This window comes from Argiope bruennichi, chromosome 6 (assembly GCF_947563725.1).
Source record: "Argiope bruennichi chromosome 6, qqArgBrue1.1, whole genome shotgun sequence".
NCBI lineage: Eukaryota > Metazoa > Arthropoda > Arachnida > Araneae > Araneidae > Argiope > Argiope bruennichi.
This window is the reverse complement of record NC_079156.1, coordinates 74,212,939-74,231,491: the sequence shown is the minus strand read 5'-3', so window position 1 is coordinate 74,231,491 and position 18,553 is coordinate 74,212,939. Positions and strand designations below refer to the sequence as shown.

The 18,553-nt window shown below is 23.3% G+C and overlaps 1 protein-coding gene across 2 annotated transcripts; it reads right to left on the bottom strand.

Moving 5' to 3' along the window:
- Positions 1 to 3,214: 3,214 nt before the first annotated feature.
- LOC129972358 (uncharacterized) lies at positions 3,215 to 18,257 on the bottom strand. 2 transcript variants are annotated; one of them, XM_056086473.1, is made up of 6 exons: positions 17,308 to 17,378; positions 16,389 to 16,494; positions 12,263 to 12,463; positions 8,977 to 9,099; positions 3,826 to 3,910; positions 3,215 to 3,742 (listed from the first exon to the last, which is right to left on the bottom strand). In XM_056086473.1, coding segments are annotated over exons 2-6 (498 nt in total). In that variant the 5' UTR covers positions 16,476 to 16,494; positions 17,308 to 17,378; the 3' UTR covers positions 3,215 to 3,740. The 2 variants fall into 2 exon arrangements, with proteins under 2 accessions (XP_055942448.1, XP_055942447.1); XM_056086472.1 differs by lacking the exon at positions 17,308 to 17,378 and adding an exon at positions 17,995 to 18,257 and having other exon boundaries at positions 3,219 to 3,742.
- Positions 18,258 to 18,553: the final 296 nt, after the last annotated feature.

Genomic DNA, 18,553 nt, shown 5'->3' with positions numbered 1-18,553 from the left:
GGATTAGATCTTGAAGAAAAGTAAATAATCATATCTAACATGCTCCAAGTTCTATATAAAATAAAAATTTTATAGCTGTTTTGATTGAGCATATTGTTTGGTAATAAATAATTAATCATTAAAAAATTTAAAAAATATTCCTCCCCCCCCCCTCCCCGGGAACATCAGTCACTAATCTATTGTATTTAATGATCCAGAGCCAATTTCAGTTCGGATTTGAATTAAACAAAATAAATTGATAACCAAAAACATTTGAAGTAGCCATACTTCTCTATTTAAAAATCTAAAATTTCTATATGTATCTTAAACTGGAAGAAGTGTTTCATAAGCAGATAAATACAGCTTCACTTTTCAAGCAACCTATGATCATTTGTCGATTCAAAACAAAATTTGCCACCTATAGGAATTAAATGAGACAAGCATACATGAAAACGTTTTTGTTAATGTGTGGTGATCGTTAGGAATAGAGAAAAAAGTTTCTTGGAAGTAAATATGTATTTGTTTTTCAACAACTTATTTAAGTTCAAATTGAATGAACAATATTTAGATTATTTCACAACTTTCTTATATAAAAAAAATTAATTAACTATTAAAATGTTTTAAATTTAGAAATATATATATTGTAATAAATACATCATAATGTGTGATGAAATGATTAAAAATGTTATTCAAAAGAATAAAAGTGATCATGCAGCAACATCTTGAAGAGCTTTTAAATGCAACAAATTTTAAATTTGTTTAAGCAAGATAATCGAATAATTTTTTTTTAGTTGCGAATATCCATTTGTAATAATGAAATTGAAAAAAATGAGCTATTATAAAGTTGCCAATATTAAAATGCCAATGATAATGAAGTTAACAGTAAAAATATGATACAGAATTTTAGAAGGGTGCCCTAACTAGAACAGATCTGAACTTTTAAATTGTGTAAGATGCATTTAAATAGAAAATATAATTTTGCATGTTATAAACAAGTATTAAAAACATCTCTACTATCCTGCATTTACAAACATAATAAAATTGCATTATTATTTTTATTTTCATCTGCATATAGAGAAATCAAATTCTGATTTTATTTCTTTGGTTATCAAAGACCTTTTTCTCTCGCTTTTTTTTATATTGTTGTAGTTAAAAGAACAGAATTTTTCAGTTCCTTCATTTTTTTAGTTTAATTAATTCTTTTTAATCGAAAATTCCACAACTTTTATCAATAGTGCATACACAGATCAAATTTTTATATAAATTTGAAAAACTCATGGTACCATTTTTAATTCCACTCATTATTGAAATTTCTTTATTGTTCCCATTTACATTTAAAAAATATTTAAAGTTCATCTCCTGAAAGCACTTTTTATTCAATAGGAAAATAATAATTACTGCAGATTTCTTTTCTTAATAAATAATCTTTATTAGAATTGTTTTTTCTAAAAAGAAGATTGCAAATGACTTTTACTCAAAAAATTTAAACATAATCCTTTGGATTGAAAGAGAAAGCATATTGAGTATTATTGAAAATAAAAGAATGGAAAAACTTGAAAGATTTAATAAAAGGTTATCACTCTAATCAACATGAATTGTTTTACAGTTTTTACACAATGGTATTATGCAATTGAAAATTTTATACGATATCCATATGATAAAACTTGAAATAATCAATTATGTAACATATGTATATGAATGCAAATATGTATGTTTTTTTATAGCTGCATTTTGAGACTATATATGACAGCTTTGCGCTAAAAAATTGAATTGAATGCATAATATAATTTAATACCAATTTCTTCAAGTTGCAACAAACTATTAAATGAATTCAAACTTGTTTATTTGATTCCAATCTTACGGATCTAAAGAACATCTTATTGGAACATTTCACAGTCTATTAGTAGAGTATTTACAGATACACGCAGACAAAAAAAAAAAAAAAAAAAAAAAAATCCAAACCTATTGGCAAAATTCAAAAATGCAATTTGCATATGGTGCCAGTAATAAATATAGAAATGTAGGAGAAAACAAATCTACCAGAAGCAACTATTCTGAACTTGCAACAATTTCATTCTGTTGCTACATAATACAACAATAAACAATCTCATTAGCAGTATTGCAGTAATATTAATTTGAGTTTTATTAAAACTTTTGTTATTTCTATAAGTAAATAATTATTCTATTTTATTCAACCTTCTGATATTTAAGCTTAAGTAAAAGCAGAAATTTACTGAAATGGATAATACATATAATCATAAATTTATGTTTTAATCATGTTCTATTAATGTCTAATTTAATTCCTTCCATTTAATACTGTTATGACACATTTAATGAATTCATATCTTTTATGCTATAAAATAGAATTATATGCCAGCTGAATTTATCATGTTACTTTATAAACAACTGTATTACTTTAAAGATACTTTCAAAAGTTGAACTTAGAATTTGACTATCTACAGAGGAAAATCATAACCCATATGAAATTTTTCAAGTTAAAAAAAAAAATTATAACTTACAGACACATACAGATATGTATGTGTTATATTTCTTAAAAGTAATGAAACTAACAAGTTTCCTTTTTCTAAACAGCAAAGAATAAATAAAAATAAACCCTTAGACAATTTTCATGCTAAGTTTTCTTTAAAATAATTGTGATATATATATTTTTTATTTGAATGTTTTCATATATTGTAGATTTATTTACACAGACAGAATGATGCGAGATTTAAAAAAGAAAATCTTCCTATTATTTTCAAAGAAAATAACACACCATTTATATTCTGTATATGCCACAGCTAGTGTGATATGCATACCAGAATGTACACAAAAACTATTTGAAAAATTTAATCTCAAAAATTTCAACTGCTTCTCAGAATTTTAAACCTTATTTTTATATGCAATTTTTTATTCAACACATTTCTTTTATTATATACTTAATTTGATTTGTTTTAATTTCATAAAGATGAAATTATGTAATTGATTTCTAATTAACTTTCTATGTGCAAGAGTTTTCAAATTTTGTTCTTTTATATATTTTTGATAATAATACACTTATCCAGTCGTTTCTGATTTTAATTGTCAGTTAATCCATTTACACAAATTAGCAAGTACATAACAATAGTGAATTTGATTTAAAAGTTTATTATAAATATCTAACATTTATAGTAAAGAATTATAAACTAAAAATTAAAAAGTAATAAACAATTAAAATAGAATATGCTTAATAATATATGCTTTTCAGTACTATGATACAAGTTTCCAAAATTTGTTTTCATTAAATGCTTTTTTAACAATTCATCTTTTTAAATACCAAGAAAATGTGTCATTTTGTGACATGAACTTTGTATGACAGAACTTTTATCAAATTATAAATAATCAAATAATATCTATGAAATATAATCTATCATTTACAGACAATATAAAAGCATAACCCAGACATAATAAATTGATCATCTTGTATAGTCATTAAAGAATTTCTACAAATTATAAAAACAGTAGTCCAGTTTATAAAACCATTAAGAAATTATTGTGCATAAAGTTTTAATAAAGTCAAAGTTCATAAATTACAAATAAATACATTTTATATAATATTTTTATGTGAAAAATAAATAATTTGCATACATATGTGATTTTATATACAATTTTGTTTCACAATATCATGTATTTTATATACAAATTGTAGTGCAGGCACATCAAATTATGCTTGAACCCTTGTGCAAATATGGTGAAAATATATCTTGAATTGTGCATTTTGAAGTTCCTAAAAATATACAAAATTATTTCTAAGAACAACAAACAAAACAAACTGTTAGTATCTATATTTATGTTAGAATTTATACTCACAGAGGTAAGACCAACTACTTCTACAAGCTTTATATGATTTTACAGCATTTATTAAATAAAATCCAGAATTGATGAAACCCAGAATCTAAAATATAATAAAATGATATATTGTTAGAAAAATAAGCTGACAAATATAAAAACTGAATTATTTTCAAATGAGAAAAATGTAAATTCATTAGTAGAGTTTAAATATTCAACTATTATTTCAATATTAAAGATCCTTTTAGGTATAAAAAAAATGGAACAGAGAAACACGATATTTGTGGCTCTAGTCTTAAATATGGAATGACATTGCCAGTTTTATAACTTAGTTAATGTTATTTTAATAAAGATGAGAAAAAATTCGTATATCAGAATTTCAATCATATTTCCTGTAAGAGATGATTGTTTAGTATACTTACAGTAAGTAAACAAAACTTTCATAAAAAATTAAAAATGAATTGATTTAAAATTTACACTCAGAATGGGGTTTAAATACATAAAACAAAATTTTTCAAATTGAAATGTGATGAGACAGTTAAGATTTATCATTGTTTCTTCTTCGTCAAATAAAGTGGGGGTTGGGGTTTTTTTTCCCTTCCTTTTTTTTTTTTTTTTTTTGTTGTTGTTTTTTATGTGTGAGTAGGTTTGGGAACAAAATGGCAGATTTTCGCCAAGACAACTGCTTAAGGAGGATGAATTAAGAAGAAGATATCAAGCCGATCAATTAAGAAACATTATTAGCCCATCTGCCAAATAAATCTGTAGAAAAATTAATTTGTTTTAGGACTCCAGTTAGTTAACAGTGAATTTTTAAATCATTATTAGATAAATGAAATTATACTTATTAATTACTTATTTATAATATTTTGGAATTTCAATTATTCATCTAACTATGTTACGCTTCACTTCACAGTGTGTAAAATCAAAATTTCGTTTTTTTACCTTTATTATTTCTTTATAATCTATTATAAAAATTTGAAGTAAGGAAGTCATTAAATAATATTTATGATTTGCATGAAACATTTTACTAAGTAAATTATTTTTCCTCCAAGATGTGCATATTAAATATAACAGAGTAAAAATACATTTTTTCACACAGATATTAACATTTAAAAAAAATCCTTAATATATTGTATAATTCAAAAATGTGAAATTAAATCGATCAATTTTCAAAAATGGAGTACACAATATGCACTACTTAGGGCTAAAAAATTCTTTAATCTGCCACTGTATGAGAGTAAAAAAACAAATCAGACTACATTTCATAATCTTATTTTAGTTTCTGATTTATGTATAATGTAGCTTAATAATTTAGCAAATCACCAACTCCTACTTGGCCTATACCCAGTTGATTGAACATGCCATTGTCTTCCATCAAAGCTAATTTTATTTTCACTCATTTTATTTAGCTGTTATAAGCTAAATAAAATGAGTGAATAAATGAATTTTATAAGTATAATTTAAACGTTTTCTAATGTAATAAATTTAACCAGCTGGTATACTGTTTTTACACAGAATTACATAAAAATTGTTCATAATGATATACAGGACACCAATGAATCTAAAGTTACTAAATTTTATGTATGTATATCTGGAATAGTAGGTTCTCAATAAGAAAAGATTTTCAAATTTTTAACTGGATCATTAATTAAAATAAATCTTAATTTCATTACTAACTATAGAACATATTATTGCACATAAACCATTTTCACATTACCTAACTTTTTTTTTTTTTCTAAATATCTTTTCAGTGATAACTAGAATTCTCTGCACTTTTAAATAGTTAAATAAATTTTTAAAATTAAACATTTTTAACATATATATTTTATCTCATGCAACAAAATAAAATTCCAAATAATTAATGGAGATATTTTAATAGCTCCTGTACAACAAAACAAAAATAAATATTAAAATTTTTATTTTATAACTAATACTTAAGCATGTTACAAAATACAATATATTTATAGGCTGAATATTTTCTATAAATCACCAGATTTTAAAAAAAGTATAATCACAAAAAGAAAGTTATCAGGCACACAACTGAAACCTAAAACATTGTCATGATAGAATGCTTTAGATAAAAGATTCAAATTTCTTTTATTTTTATGGACAAATATACTGTACAAAAAGTATGAAATCATAAGATGTGAACCCATAATCTAGTTCGGGCTTAGATAGAATAGAAAGATAAATGTTTCTAATTAAAGATTCAAGTTTTTTTAAAATATTAATGTTGAATATATGGTACAACTAAACTCAAATCATGAAAACAAAATCAACATTTTTTTTCTTCTTTTATCTGTCTGGTTTTTGATAGCATGAGCCACTTAGAATATATAATTAGATTTAAATAAAGAAAGGCAATCAAGTTTCTATTTCCATTGATTAAGAAATTTTTGATTATAAATACCATTTTAATAACCAATTCAACAAATAAAAACATATCAAAATGAAATGAAGTGAATCAGCTGATTTTCATTATTTGAATTTCTGTATCCAATTTAAATTATGTTATAATAAGATGTATTTTTTTGCCTTCGTAAAAGAAGTTTTTTTTGCAAGTTTAGTAAATTGGAGAGGAATGTAATAAACAAGTAATACCAATTATTAAGAACTGTTATACAATATATTTTTAACTCTTGCATTTATATATGGATGATAATTCATTTAATTAGTATTATATAAATAGAAAAGATATATTGCAGGAAATTTTATTACAATATTAAAAGTAATAATTTATAAAACAAATCTGAAGGAGGAAAAATAGAAAGTATTATTGTTATATCTTGTAATTAATTAAATTATCAAGAATATTAAACAAAACTTGTAAGCAATTACCAAAATAACAAAAAACTTTTGTAGAAGAACTAAATTAAATATTGCTGTTATTTAAATAAGGGAATTCAATATAAATTAAAAGGCTTCAATAAGAATTAAACAAAACTTGTAAGCAATTACCAAAATAACAAAAAAAAAAAAACTTTTGTAGAAGAACTAAATAAAATATTACTGTTATTTAAATAAGGGAATTCAATATAAATTAAAAGACTTCAATAAGAATTAAATATAATTCACCATATGTGTTTAAATTTTACACAAGAAATTATCAAAATATTGTTAGATATGCAGAACTCATCAACTACAGATGCCCAAAAATTTTGTATTATTGTTATAATACAAAAAATATGAATAAAAATCCAATGAAAATGCTCTATGGTTGTATGTGTATACATTGCTAAATCTTTATGTTTCAGCAACATTATATGGAAGAAAATGACATGAATTTTAATTTGGCAATCAATAAAAAATAATAAAAATTTTAAAATCAATAACAATGAAATAATTAGTCAATTTAAAATCCAATTATTACCCACAGATTTTTTTAAAAAATTGTAATAATATTAAATAAATTATTATGATCAACAAAACAATATCCCTTAAAATGTAATCAACTTCAATTGTTACAGTAAAGAAAAAAAAATGCTCAATGAGAAGTCACAGTTATTGTAAACTTTGTATCTTGCAATAATTTGCAGTATTTAAAAAAATAATAAATTTTCCCTTTAATTCACAATTGCATTATTCACTCCAGCACCAATGTAGAAATAATTAAGGAATTTTTATATCTTTAGTATGAAAATATTATTAACCATCTTTTCATTTAATACATCATAACACATAGTAGATTCTATAGCTGCACCATTTCGTCTATCAGACTAATCAAGTTGAGAAATAATGATACTTCAAAAACATTAAGAATTTAGTATTTGAAATAAATATTAAACTAAGCTAAAAACTGCCATTTCATTTAAATACTACCAGAACTCTTATGAAATCAAATTGACAAAAAATAAATTATCAATTTTTAAAATAATGAGCTCAATCATCCAAAACGTTATATGAAGAAGGCAATAACAAATATTACAGCAGAAACATAACTTATTTTTATTATTAGCTTATTATATGTATCAAACTATTTTTGGCAAAGTATAATAGTTAAGTTCCTATTTCTGTCCACTTGCATCTAGATATTTGTAACCTTTTCTGACAAAGACGAAAGTATTGTTATCCGAAAAGAAGCAACATATTACAAAGAATTTTCTCATTTCAGATATAAATCTGTCACTGGACTATCAAATAAATAACACTTGTAACTTCCATTTCACCTCTCTTCTAGATTTAGCTAAAAAGAGGATGGCATGGTTTTTGCACATTGCAGGTTTAAATAATTTAAATTAAATGCAGTTGCAGGTTTAAATTAATGTCAGATTCAAAAGAAGAAAAAAATGACAACAATTGATTGAAAAAAACTGAATGCTCTTTCATAAAGAGTTTATAAATATTTTTTATATGTGATCATTCTTTTTTTCTATAAGATATTCAGAATATTTTATTCAGAAAATGTCAATTTTCTTAATTAGTTATATGAGTTTCATTTTACTGATAATCTCTCCAGAAATTACTAAATTAGCAACTTAAATTTGATTGCACATTTCATTATGATGCAGATTTTCTGTCTTCTCTGCTGTGCTCTTGCACCAACAACCAAAATTCTGGACTTTAGAAAGGGGCTCAAATTTTATATACAGGATCAATCTACCTATATTTTTAAAACAAATTCTTTGTAACACTACTTAATTTTTTAAAAATAAAACTACTTCTATTTTAACTTATGAATCATGTGACCTTGAATATTTTGTCCACAATGCTCAAAATGTAATGATTATAAGCTTCATGGTCTGGAGATAAAATTGCCAAAATATCACAGCCCTCATAAAGGTGCAGAATTAACAAAAAACAAAAGATTCTCTCATTTTAAAAGCATAAAATTTGAGGATGACATTTTCACATTTTCTTTTGTCACTAATTCTCTGTGATCCATGTTGCTTTGCACATAAAAAGTGAACAAAGATAATATATTGGATTGAAACAAAATATTTTCTGATAATAAATAATTTTTCATAGGTTTGAAGAATATAAAGACATTAAATGAAAGCTAACATAATATGAATCACTGACACTATTTTATAAGATAACTCAACCTTTTAACATCTATTTCTTCATTGCATTAATATTTCCTTCAAATAACTACATCAATATAATAAAAAAAAACTATACTAAAGTATCTCATTTAAAAGCAGAATAACAACTTTTTAAAATATAACTTACTGCAGCAGCAACTTTGTGAGAATAACCAAACATTTCTATAGAATTTGAGGCATTCACATAAAGAAATAAGGCAATGCTTGTGAAGAAAGACAGCAAACAGCACGTGGACCAAAACATCACACACTGTCAAAAACATTAACCAAATAATAAATAAGAGAAAGAAATTTCAAACATTGAAATTGTTACATTGGAGCAAAATATACAGAATTAAAATGGTGAAATTTGCATTTCAGTTTTGCAAATTTCAATCTGAAATACTAGAAACTACAATTTACATCATTTTCATCACAAAATATAATTTTACTGTGCTTAAAATTTATATTATTTATCATGCTTATGGAATAGAATAAAATTTACATATAATAAAAAGTTTTTTTTTTTTTTTTTTTTTTTTTTTTTAGATAAAAGCAAGCAAATAATACTAGTAAAGAAAAACAGTACGATGTGAAATTGGAAAATAATGCATTACAATTTTTTCTAACATAGACTTTATAATAAATAACCATTTAAAAAGTAATTCAATTTCAGTAATTAAAAGTTTCAGCATGAGTTTCATAATATACAATCAAGATTCTATTTGTGTTTAGATATTACAAGAGAAAAAGAAACATTGTAATACTGTAATAAAACATTATAAATAGTATAATAAAACAAATTTAAAAAACTGTTTTTAAAAATGCAACATACTAGATGACACTGAACATAAACAAATTAATTAAAATTTCTTAAGAAGATATTTAATTAAACAGGAGTTTCATTATTATATTCTTTTTCAGCAAAAGAAACATGGAAAGGGCAGAAATTCAAAGGAAAACAGAAAATCTCCGGTTTAAGTGCAATGCATACTGATAATGGTTAGCTAATTATGTATTTGCAATGACTTCTACTTCACAGAAAGTGAAATGAATTTGCATATACATATATACAAGGTATTCAATCTAATACCTTGTATAAATATATATATGATAATGTAAATAAATGTAATGGTCTTTAAAATGTTCTAATTGACCTAAAATATTGAAATTCAAAGTTTCATAACTAAATTAATTTTTGACACAGAAAAGTGGAATTTTTTTTAAATTAAATACAACTAATAGTAGCAGAAATCTACATAAAAATTAGATTTTATAATTTTTTTCAGCAATATATTTACTGATTCGAAAGAAAGGAATAGTTCTTATCATTTATTGTCAAATAAATAATAAGCAGTCAAATGTAAATTACAATAGTCAAATGTAAATAAATTGTTGTACAAATGTTTATAACTACTTCATTGAAAGTTTTTATGATGCTCTTAATTCAATGTTTTGCTTAGCTAATTAATGGAACTGCAAAATATAATTAGAAATCCTAGGAAGAGCCTTCAGTGCATATCCAAAATCCCTATCCAGTCAGGGAAAAGATGTTAAAGATGTGCATAAAAAATAAGTTTTAATCAAGTATGAAAATAATCTTAACCATCTTTAGATAAGTAATCACTATTATTTGCTTTTGGAAATAGATCATTCTAAACTATTATCTCGTCAAAAAAGTTGCTTGCATTATAATTAAATTTAAAAAAATTAACTTTCTAATGTTATCATCACAATTTCCCTGTGATTATTTTTTATTTCCAATAAAATTTTAATTTGATATAATCTCTAATGATGTTTTTGTATTGTGGTTGAAATTCAAACACATCTACCAAAACATTCAATTGCATGTTTCTGGTAATACTAAAGTGAAAATTAAAAAAATAAACTGCTTTCCTTGTATATTAATCCCAAAATAAGATTTTAAATGTGCCTGCATAGCGATTTGTAATAGACTGATTCAACTAAGTTCATGTTTTTCAGTCTTGTCAATTAACAAGAACAAATTTTTAAAAATGAATTCTATATTATTAAAGTAACAGCCTAAAATGTCTATAATCTGAAAAAATAAAGGTGGCTAGTATTCAAAAAATACCTCAGACCTCTTTATCTCATTTAATGTATTTTTCCAAGTGGAAATAAATATTTATCACTAGCAGTTTAGATACGAGCTATTCCATGATAATAATGGATACTTTGCATTATTAATAATTGCAGGATATATACATATCCTTTGATATTTTATTTTCAAAATGTTCATTCAATAAATTTTTATCAACTAATAAATTAAAGATATAATACTTTAAAAGGATATAATTAGTCATCTTTTTTTCTTTTTCAGCTGAAGTATGTGAGGATGAAAGGGAAGGAGGTGTTTTGAATGGAAGATAAAGTGCACATAGAAAGCAAACAATTATGTCATCACACACAATGCAATAATTTATAAATAAGATTCTAAAGCAATTTAAAATAATTCAAAATGCTATATAACTTAAATGAATAGAACATAATTTCAAGTTTAAATTCATATTCTATTTAACAAAAGTCTATATTTAAAATAAAATTGTTTAATTTAAAAATATATTCATTTCATTATATATTTTATGTCATTAATAAAGCTGATGTTTATAATTTTTAACATACTATCAAATAAAGTTTTTTAGACAAAGCTATCTTATATATTTACCATGAACAAAAACAAAAAGCATTATTTAGTAGGAAACAAATCACTTACAAATATAAAATTATAACAATATTATAAGTTTATATTTATAAAAGTATTACTTATAAAAATTTTTAATAGTAAACCTACTCTTTTAAACATCTATCAGCTTTAAAATTTCCAAAACTGCCAAAATATTTTAGTACTAAATTTGAAGTCTGCATCAAAATATAATTTAGGACTCAATGCTTAAACTTTCAACATGTTATATCAGAATATTGAAAGCTGAAAATTTTAAAAGCCCAGAATTAAATGCTTCCAAATTTTGAAATTATTTAATCAAAAATTATTTTTGCTAATTTAGAATTATTTTTAAATTTATGGCTTAAATTTAAAAAAAATTAGTGTGAAAAAATTAAGTGAAGAAGTATTGATGTATTATAAAATATCAATTTAGAATTTTCATTGTATCTAGCAAAGTAAAAATTAAACTTTCTTCTAAGAACAGGTTTCCTCAGAACATAAAGTAAATGATTGAGAGGGAAAAAAAAGGGGGGGGACTAGAAATGTTACCTATGTCAATGAACCAAGGTGTTATTTGTTAAATAATAAGTGATAGTTATAAAAGGAAACCACATTTAAATAATGATTATGATAAAGAATTTTGTATGTGACAAATGACATCTGAACATAGTTATTTATTTACTTATTTTACCTGCTGTGGTAAATTAATAATAAGATTATTTAATTAATGAATTAATTTATGACTTACTAAAATGGTTCTTTCCATCATGATACAAGAGATGTGCGAAATGAGGAAAGAAAACAACAATATGCATGTAATAACCACACAGGCACAAGAGCTGAGATAGAAATAAGTTTCATGTGCACTACCAACGAATCCCCCTGTGGTTGAAGAGTATGCTGGCCTGCAGGTATCTTTCAATAATTGAATGCTTACATAAGAAATTACCTGCATTAGAAAGACAAAAATTACTTTTTTGCAAATGATACATGAATAATGAATGATAACACTAGTAAATCCAAATAAAACTTTTATATGCTAAACCTCCCTATCACCAACACATAAAAAAATTATTTAATTATGCAAATATTCACATAAAACTTGAAAACAGAAATTTGAACAAAAGATTGTGAAGTATATTTTTAGGTCAACTGTTCTATTTCCAAACTTAATTTCATTATCAAAATATTTAATTAAATAACAAAAATTAGGATAACTTTTGTTGCTCTTTGCTAATAACTCTAGAAATATTAATCTCATGAAAATTATCTTGTACCATCTGAAAAAATATATATATAAAGCCTTTTTAATACTAATAATTTCATTGTGGTACAATTTTTTTCTCTGATTGAAAAAAAAAATGCATTTAAAATTAATTATAAACACAGTCTGCAATAATTAAATTCACACCAATTTATCAGTGACAAAATTGGACGAATTAATAAGTCATTTTATCCAGAAAACAAATATTGAATACACAAAGCAAAGAGTTACAATTCCAAATAGAATAGTCTGAACACTACACACTACTATTATTATAATATTTTTTCTATTACTGAAATACATCCAATGATTAAATGATTCATTTAAGTTTCCAGCACATATCAACTAAATCATGTTAAATTGGCTGAAAGTAATGTTTTTTTTTTTTTTTTCTTTTTACTTAAAAGTTTTCTATTTAAGTCTTTAAACACATTGTTTGTAGATTACATAAAATTGCATATTTATGCACGAAACAATTTATGTTAATGCAGCAAGACTTTCATTTAAAATTTGTTAATGCAAAGTAAGTCCATAAAAAAACCCTACCCAATAATACCTTATACATCACAGATCTGAAAAGATGATACTGCCAACAGAAATAATGCATATTAGATACAGAAATAAAAAAAATTAAACAAATTAAAAACTATACACAAAAGCAAATGTTATTTACTTAACATTATTTTGAAAGGAATTATTTGTTCATTTAACAATTTTCATTAGGTAAAAATATGTAGACAAGCATTTCTTTCAGGAGTGAATAGAACTATCATTTCAGTACTTTGAGAGCCATTTTATATATATAATTGAAGGCTGATTTCATTCTTAAAAATTATTCTGAAGCATTTTGCATTTATGTGATTTTGTGAAACCATTAAAATTTATTCAAAATATAAAGAGTATGCACCATTAAGAATTGTAAATCAGATTAGTAAATGAATAGTAATCAAAATAGTAAATGAATCAGATTCTGGATTCATTTACTATTTTAATACTGATTTTTAGTAAAATTTCAATTCTTAATCTGTTTATTCCTAGTAAATATGTATAACAAATTATGGTCATTAATTATTCAATTTTAAGTTTTAATGATACAATGGAAATTTATCATAATATACTACATTTCCTAAATAGTAAATTCATTATATAATTTCCTTTATATAAATCATAATACTTATATCTATAGTAAATTGGAAAGATGTGTTATTAGTAGATGTCTAAAAAGAAGGATAGATAATATTTTAATTAAATACATGAGATTTATATTTAAATAACAATTACATGCTATTACATACATCTAATGAAAATTGAACCATCTAAAAAAATAATAGTTTCAGCTGCTAAAAAAAAAATCAAGTAAATTGCATTAAAAAAATTATATCTAAATAATTCAATATTTTTTTTTTTTTTTTTTTTTTTTTTTTTTCAAAATTGATAACAAACAAAAAATATTCAAAAGTTAATCATGCAATATTCAAAGTTATTCTTTTGACACATTTAATTTTGATTTTCTTTTTCCTAAGGCTATACAAATCCAAATCCAGCCTGTAAGTTAAAATGACAAGCACATAAAATGACAATTGAGTGAAGATCAATTATTGATATTAAGTTTAAACCATGCATTACAAAGAAGAAATCTCTGATCTTTAATTTAAAATCACATGATAATAAAAAGAGAAAGAAAATTATTTTCAATATCCAAAACCAATTAAGACAACAAGGTATAATTTAAAATTTTTCATAAATTTTTAATATTTAGAATTAAATTTAAATTTCATTTTATGTAGTTCAATATTCTGTAACAAACACCTAAAAATTTCAGATTTATTGTTAAATATATCTATAATGTTACAACTTTTTAAAAAATCCTTAAGATCTTTTTAAACATGCCTTTTTTTAAATATAAATTAACCTCATAATATAGAACATAAAATTTAAATTCCTGACATTTCATTATTCTTATTATTACACACAAAAATTCCCCAAAAATGCATTAAATTTGACTTTAAATTTTTAACAAATTAATACAATTTCATATACAGCAACTTAATAAATGTAATTCAGAACATTGATAAAAAATTCTGTATATTGCTTCAATTTTCAAAAAAAAAACAAAAAAAAGGATTACAATTTCAAAAAATAGTATATGATCGAAAAGAAAAGAAAGAAATGATCAAAAGACTTGGAGAAATATCCATTAAAAACTTTAAATGTTATGAGCCTATTTTAATATTGCTTACCATAAAAATATACAAGAATTTGGTTATTATAATTAAATACTATATTTGCATACTAAATATGTAAAAGAAAAGATCAAACTTTCCTAAATCTTTATATTAACTCTTTTAAAAATAATTATTAACTATAAAGATGATTCCATGTCCCACTTCTAGTCTTAATATGAATTCAGGAGATAGACAAATATTTTTACACTTTTATTTCCATTATTTTAAAGGCATTAATTTTTATATGTGCAAAATGCAAAAATAATGACCTAATTTAAAAATGTTATTTTTATTTTTAAAAAGAACATTTAGCATGTAAAATATGTCAAACTGAAATGTTACATCAATAAATTTGTTTAAATTAATACTTTAAAAGAATTCACAAAGAATTGTATATTGAAATTCAATATTTATCAGGCTCTTTTTTAACAAAGGATCTGAAAAGTGAGTGTGGCAACAATGTTTAATTTTCAGTCACACATTGAAATTGTTTAAAAAATATAATAAACATATAGCTCTGTAATTTTGTAGGCATATTTGAAATTATTTCACCTATTAAGTATTATGTGTTTCATATGGTTCATTATGTGTTATATGATGTACTAAATGAATAATATTAATCTGGCTGATCACTGAAGGCTGTTTGTTTCAACAAATTGTTCAATAATGCAAGTTTAATGCAAGAATCAATGGTGCATTTTATATAAGAAAGAGAAGTTATTATATTAAACAGTATATAATTAAATAATGAGGATAATTCATTTGTAAAGAAATATATTTTTAGGGAAATTCTTATATATAACAAATATAAAAGGCAAATAACATGTATGTAACAACAAAGTAAATGTCTATTACACTCTGATATAAAAAAAAAAGAGTTTTGTTAAAGGAATCATGAATAAAGTTGAGAGATTAAATAAAATCACACAGATCCAATTATTCTGGTAAAGCAACTAATTATTAAAAACAATTAGTTACAAATATAATGATAATTTGAACAGCAAAAAAGTTAGTAAAGAAAAAGTTATACTAATGAGTTTCTATTTTCATAAAATGAGTTTCTATTTTATGAAACATTGCACCATTTTAATTACCATTTATGTTATAAAGATAATTTTTATCTGAAGGAATTTCTCACATCTGATAATACAAAGGTTAAATCAGGATTATAAATGCAAAATCATCTTATAGTCAGTTTATTATTGTAATTGTATAAGTTACAATTACAATTTTATAATCAAACAGAAATAAACTGTCTGATTGCATACTATTAAAAAAACAATTAAACTACCAAAAAAAAAGTTTGACTATGTGAATCTATAGTGCTGTCAAAAGTCTCTGCCATAATTGACTATACAGGCTTAAATAGCTGGCAGAATACTTACAATTTCACAGAAATTTAATATTCCTTGGAAAGTGCTGATGTATTTTGAACTCCAGCCCAACAGTTTGGTAGTTGGTTTCATATCCATTATAAATTATGATTGGAACCTATATTAAAAAATACATATATTTTAATAATAAAACAAATGACAAATTTATACAAAATTACTTCAATAAAACATTCTCTAAAAATTTTAGTATGAAAATATTTAAAACTGATTATATAATTAAGTATAAATGATAAATTGGTTGAAAACATGTTTCTAGTACATTAAAAATGCATTTATCACAAAAGAAATAAAAAAAATGTGCAATTATTAATAATGCAAGCAATATAATGGCGAGACTGTCATACAGCTCTTGTAAAAATGCAAACATATTGAAACAAAGATAAATATTAATATATTTATATAAATAATTTTTATTCCAGACTTCAATGAATTTTTTTAAAAATTACTTTAGAAATGTAGCACAAACATATTAAATAAACAGACACAGTACAAAAATATTAAATAAAAATCCCATTTAAAGTAAAATATTTTATATAACTATAAATTATAGATGTAAAAGATAAGCTCTTTGGAAAAAAAGAAACTAAATATTATGATAAACTGTTTAATCATATTTTTTTCTAAGACATCTGCATTCAAAACAGAAGTCATGACATCATCATCCAACCAAAACTAGAATTGAAAAAGAAAGAAATTTGGAAGGAAGAAAGGAATAAAGTACATCAGAGTATTTATTAGATACAACAATTTGGTGAATTTCTGAAATATGAAGTGGTTTTTTTTTTTTTTTTTTTTTTCTTCTTCCTTTCTTTTTTTAATTTAAATTCTAGTTTCAAGAATTTATTCTTTGGCTGAAAGGAATAAAAATAATAAATATAAACGAAATCAGAAATAAAGAGTCAACTCTTGCCTTCAGAGTAAAAATAATTTATTGCATATTCTATGTCAACTTGATTATTTAACAATTAATACAAGCAAATAAAATCGAATACCAAAATGTAAACAACTCTTTATTGCTTAAAATTTAAATTTTTAAATATTAATTTATTTTACAAATGATTCAAATTAGTCTTAGTCTAGAATAATATGAAAAAGAGAGCTCTATTATACAAACCATTCTAATTATAATATCTTTCCAATGTCAAAAGGAAAGAAAAGAGTAAAAAATAAATAAATTCTTTTAGAAATTACTTTAATCATCAGAAAAATAATCTCTTTATTCTGCCACTATCTTAATGCTACAAAAATTCATTAATTATTGTAATAATGCATATTATGAGTGTCTTCAATTCTTTCTTTTTAAAAAAAGCTTAACAAAATAATTTTATGATTTCCTGCTTCTCATTCGAATTAACAAGCTTTATACATCCGCTGATATTGAAAAAATAAGAAGAAACACTTAACAAAATGTGTCTACATTTTGAAAAATATTTATAAATGATTTTCAGCAATATATAGTATGGATTACGAGTAAAACCGTACTTTATAGATAACGAACTGGCATAATTTGCAAGACAATGATTTTTAAAATACAGTTAACATTCAAAGATTTTAAGAATTCATAATGAAACGCGAAAAACTAAAATCCATAACTTACGTCAATTATATGTTTCAGACAATGAAAGAAATGTCTTATTTCAAAGGATATTAAAATGCAGAGTAATGTCAAATTTTATAAAACATTCTACGTATTTCTTAAAGAAATCCAAATCAGTTTTTATAAACAGGTTAAGAGTGATATTAATATTTCGCTTGATCGCTTAATTATTTATGCCCAATTCAAACAATTCGATAATAAAGAAGGACCTGCAAACATGAACTTAAAGATCGATTAAAATATCTGTCAGCCTGGAACGAAAGGAAAACAAACAAACCGAAGTTGCCATACATGAATAGTAATTCTTTTATATCCATCGCCGCACCTTGCTTTATTGGATTGATATCAGATTTCAAAATTTTAATCTTCTACCAAAATAAAAGAAAATAAGACGTTTTTCAAGATAACCCAAATTGAGATTACTACTGCTCCAAAGAGATTAATTTTATTTTAGAAAACAAAAGTATTTAACATAACATTTATGGTCTTAACTAATAAGTTATGTTTATCAAATTTCATAATTATTTTAAGAAATCTAAGAAAAACCATACTAATTTAT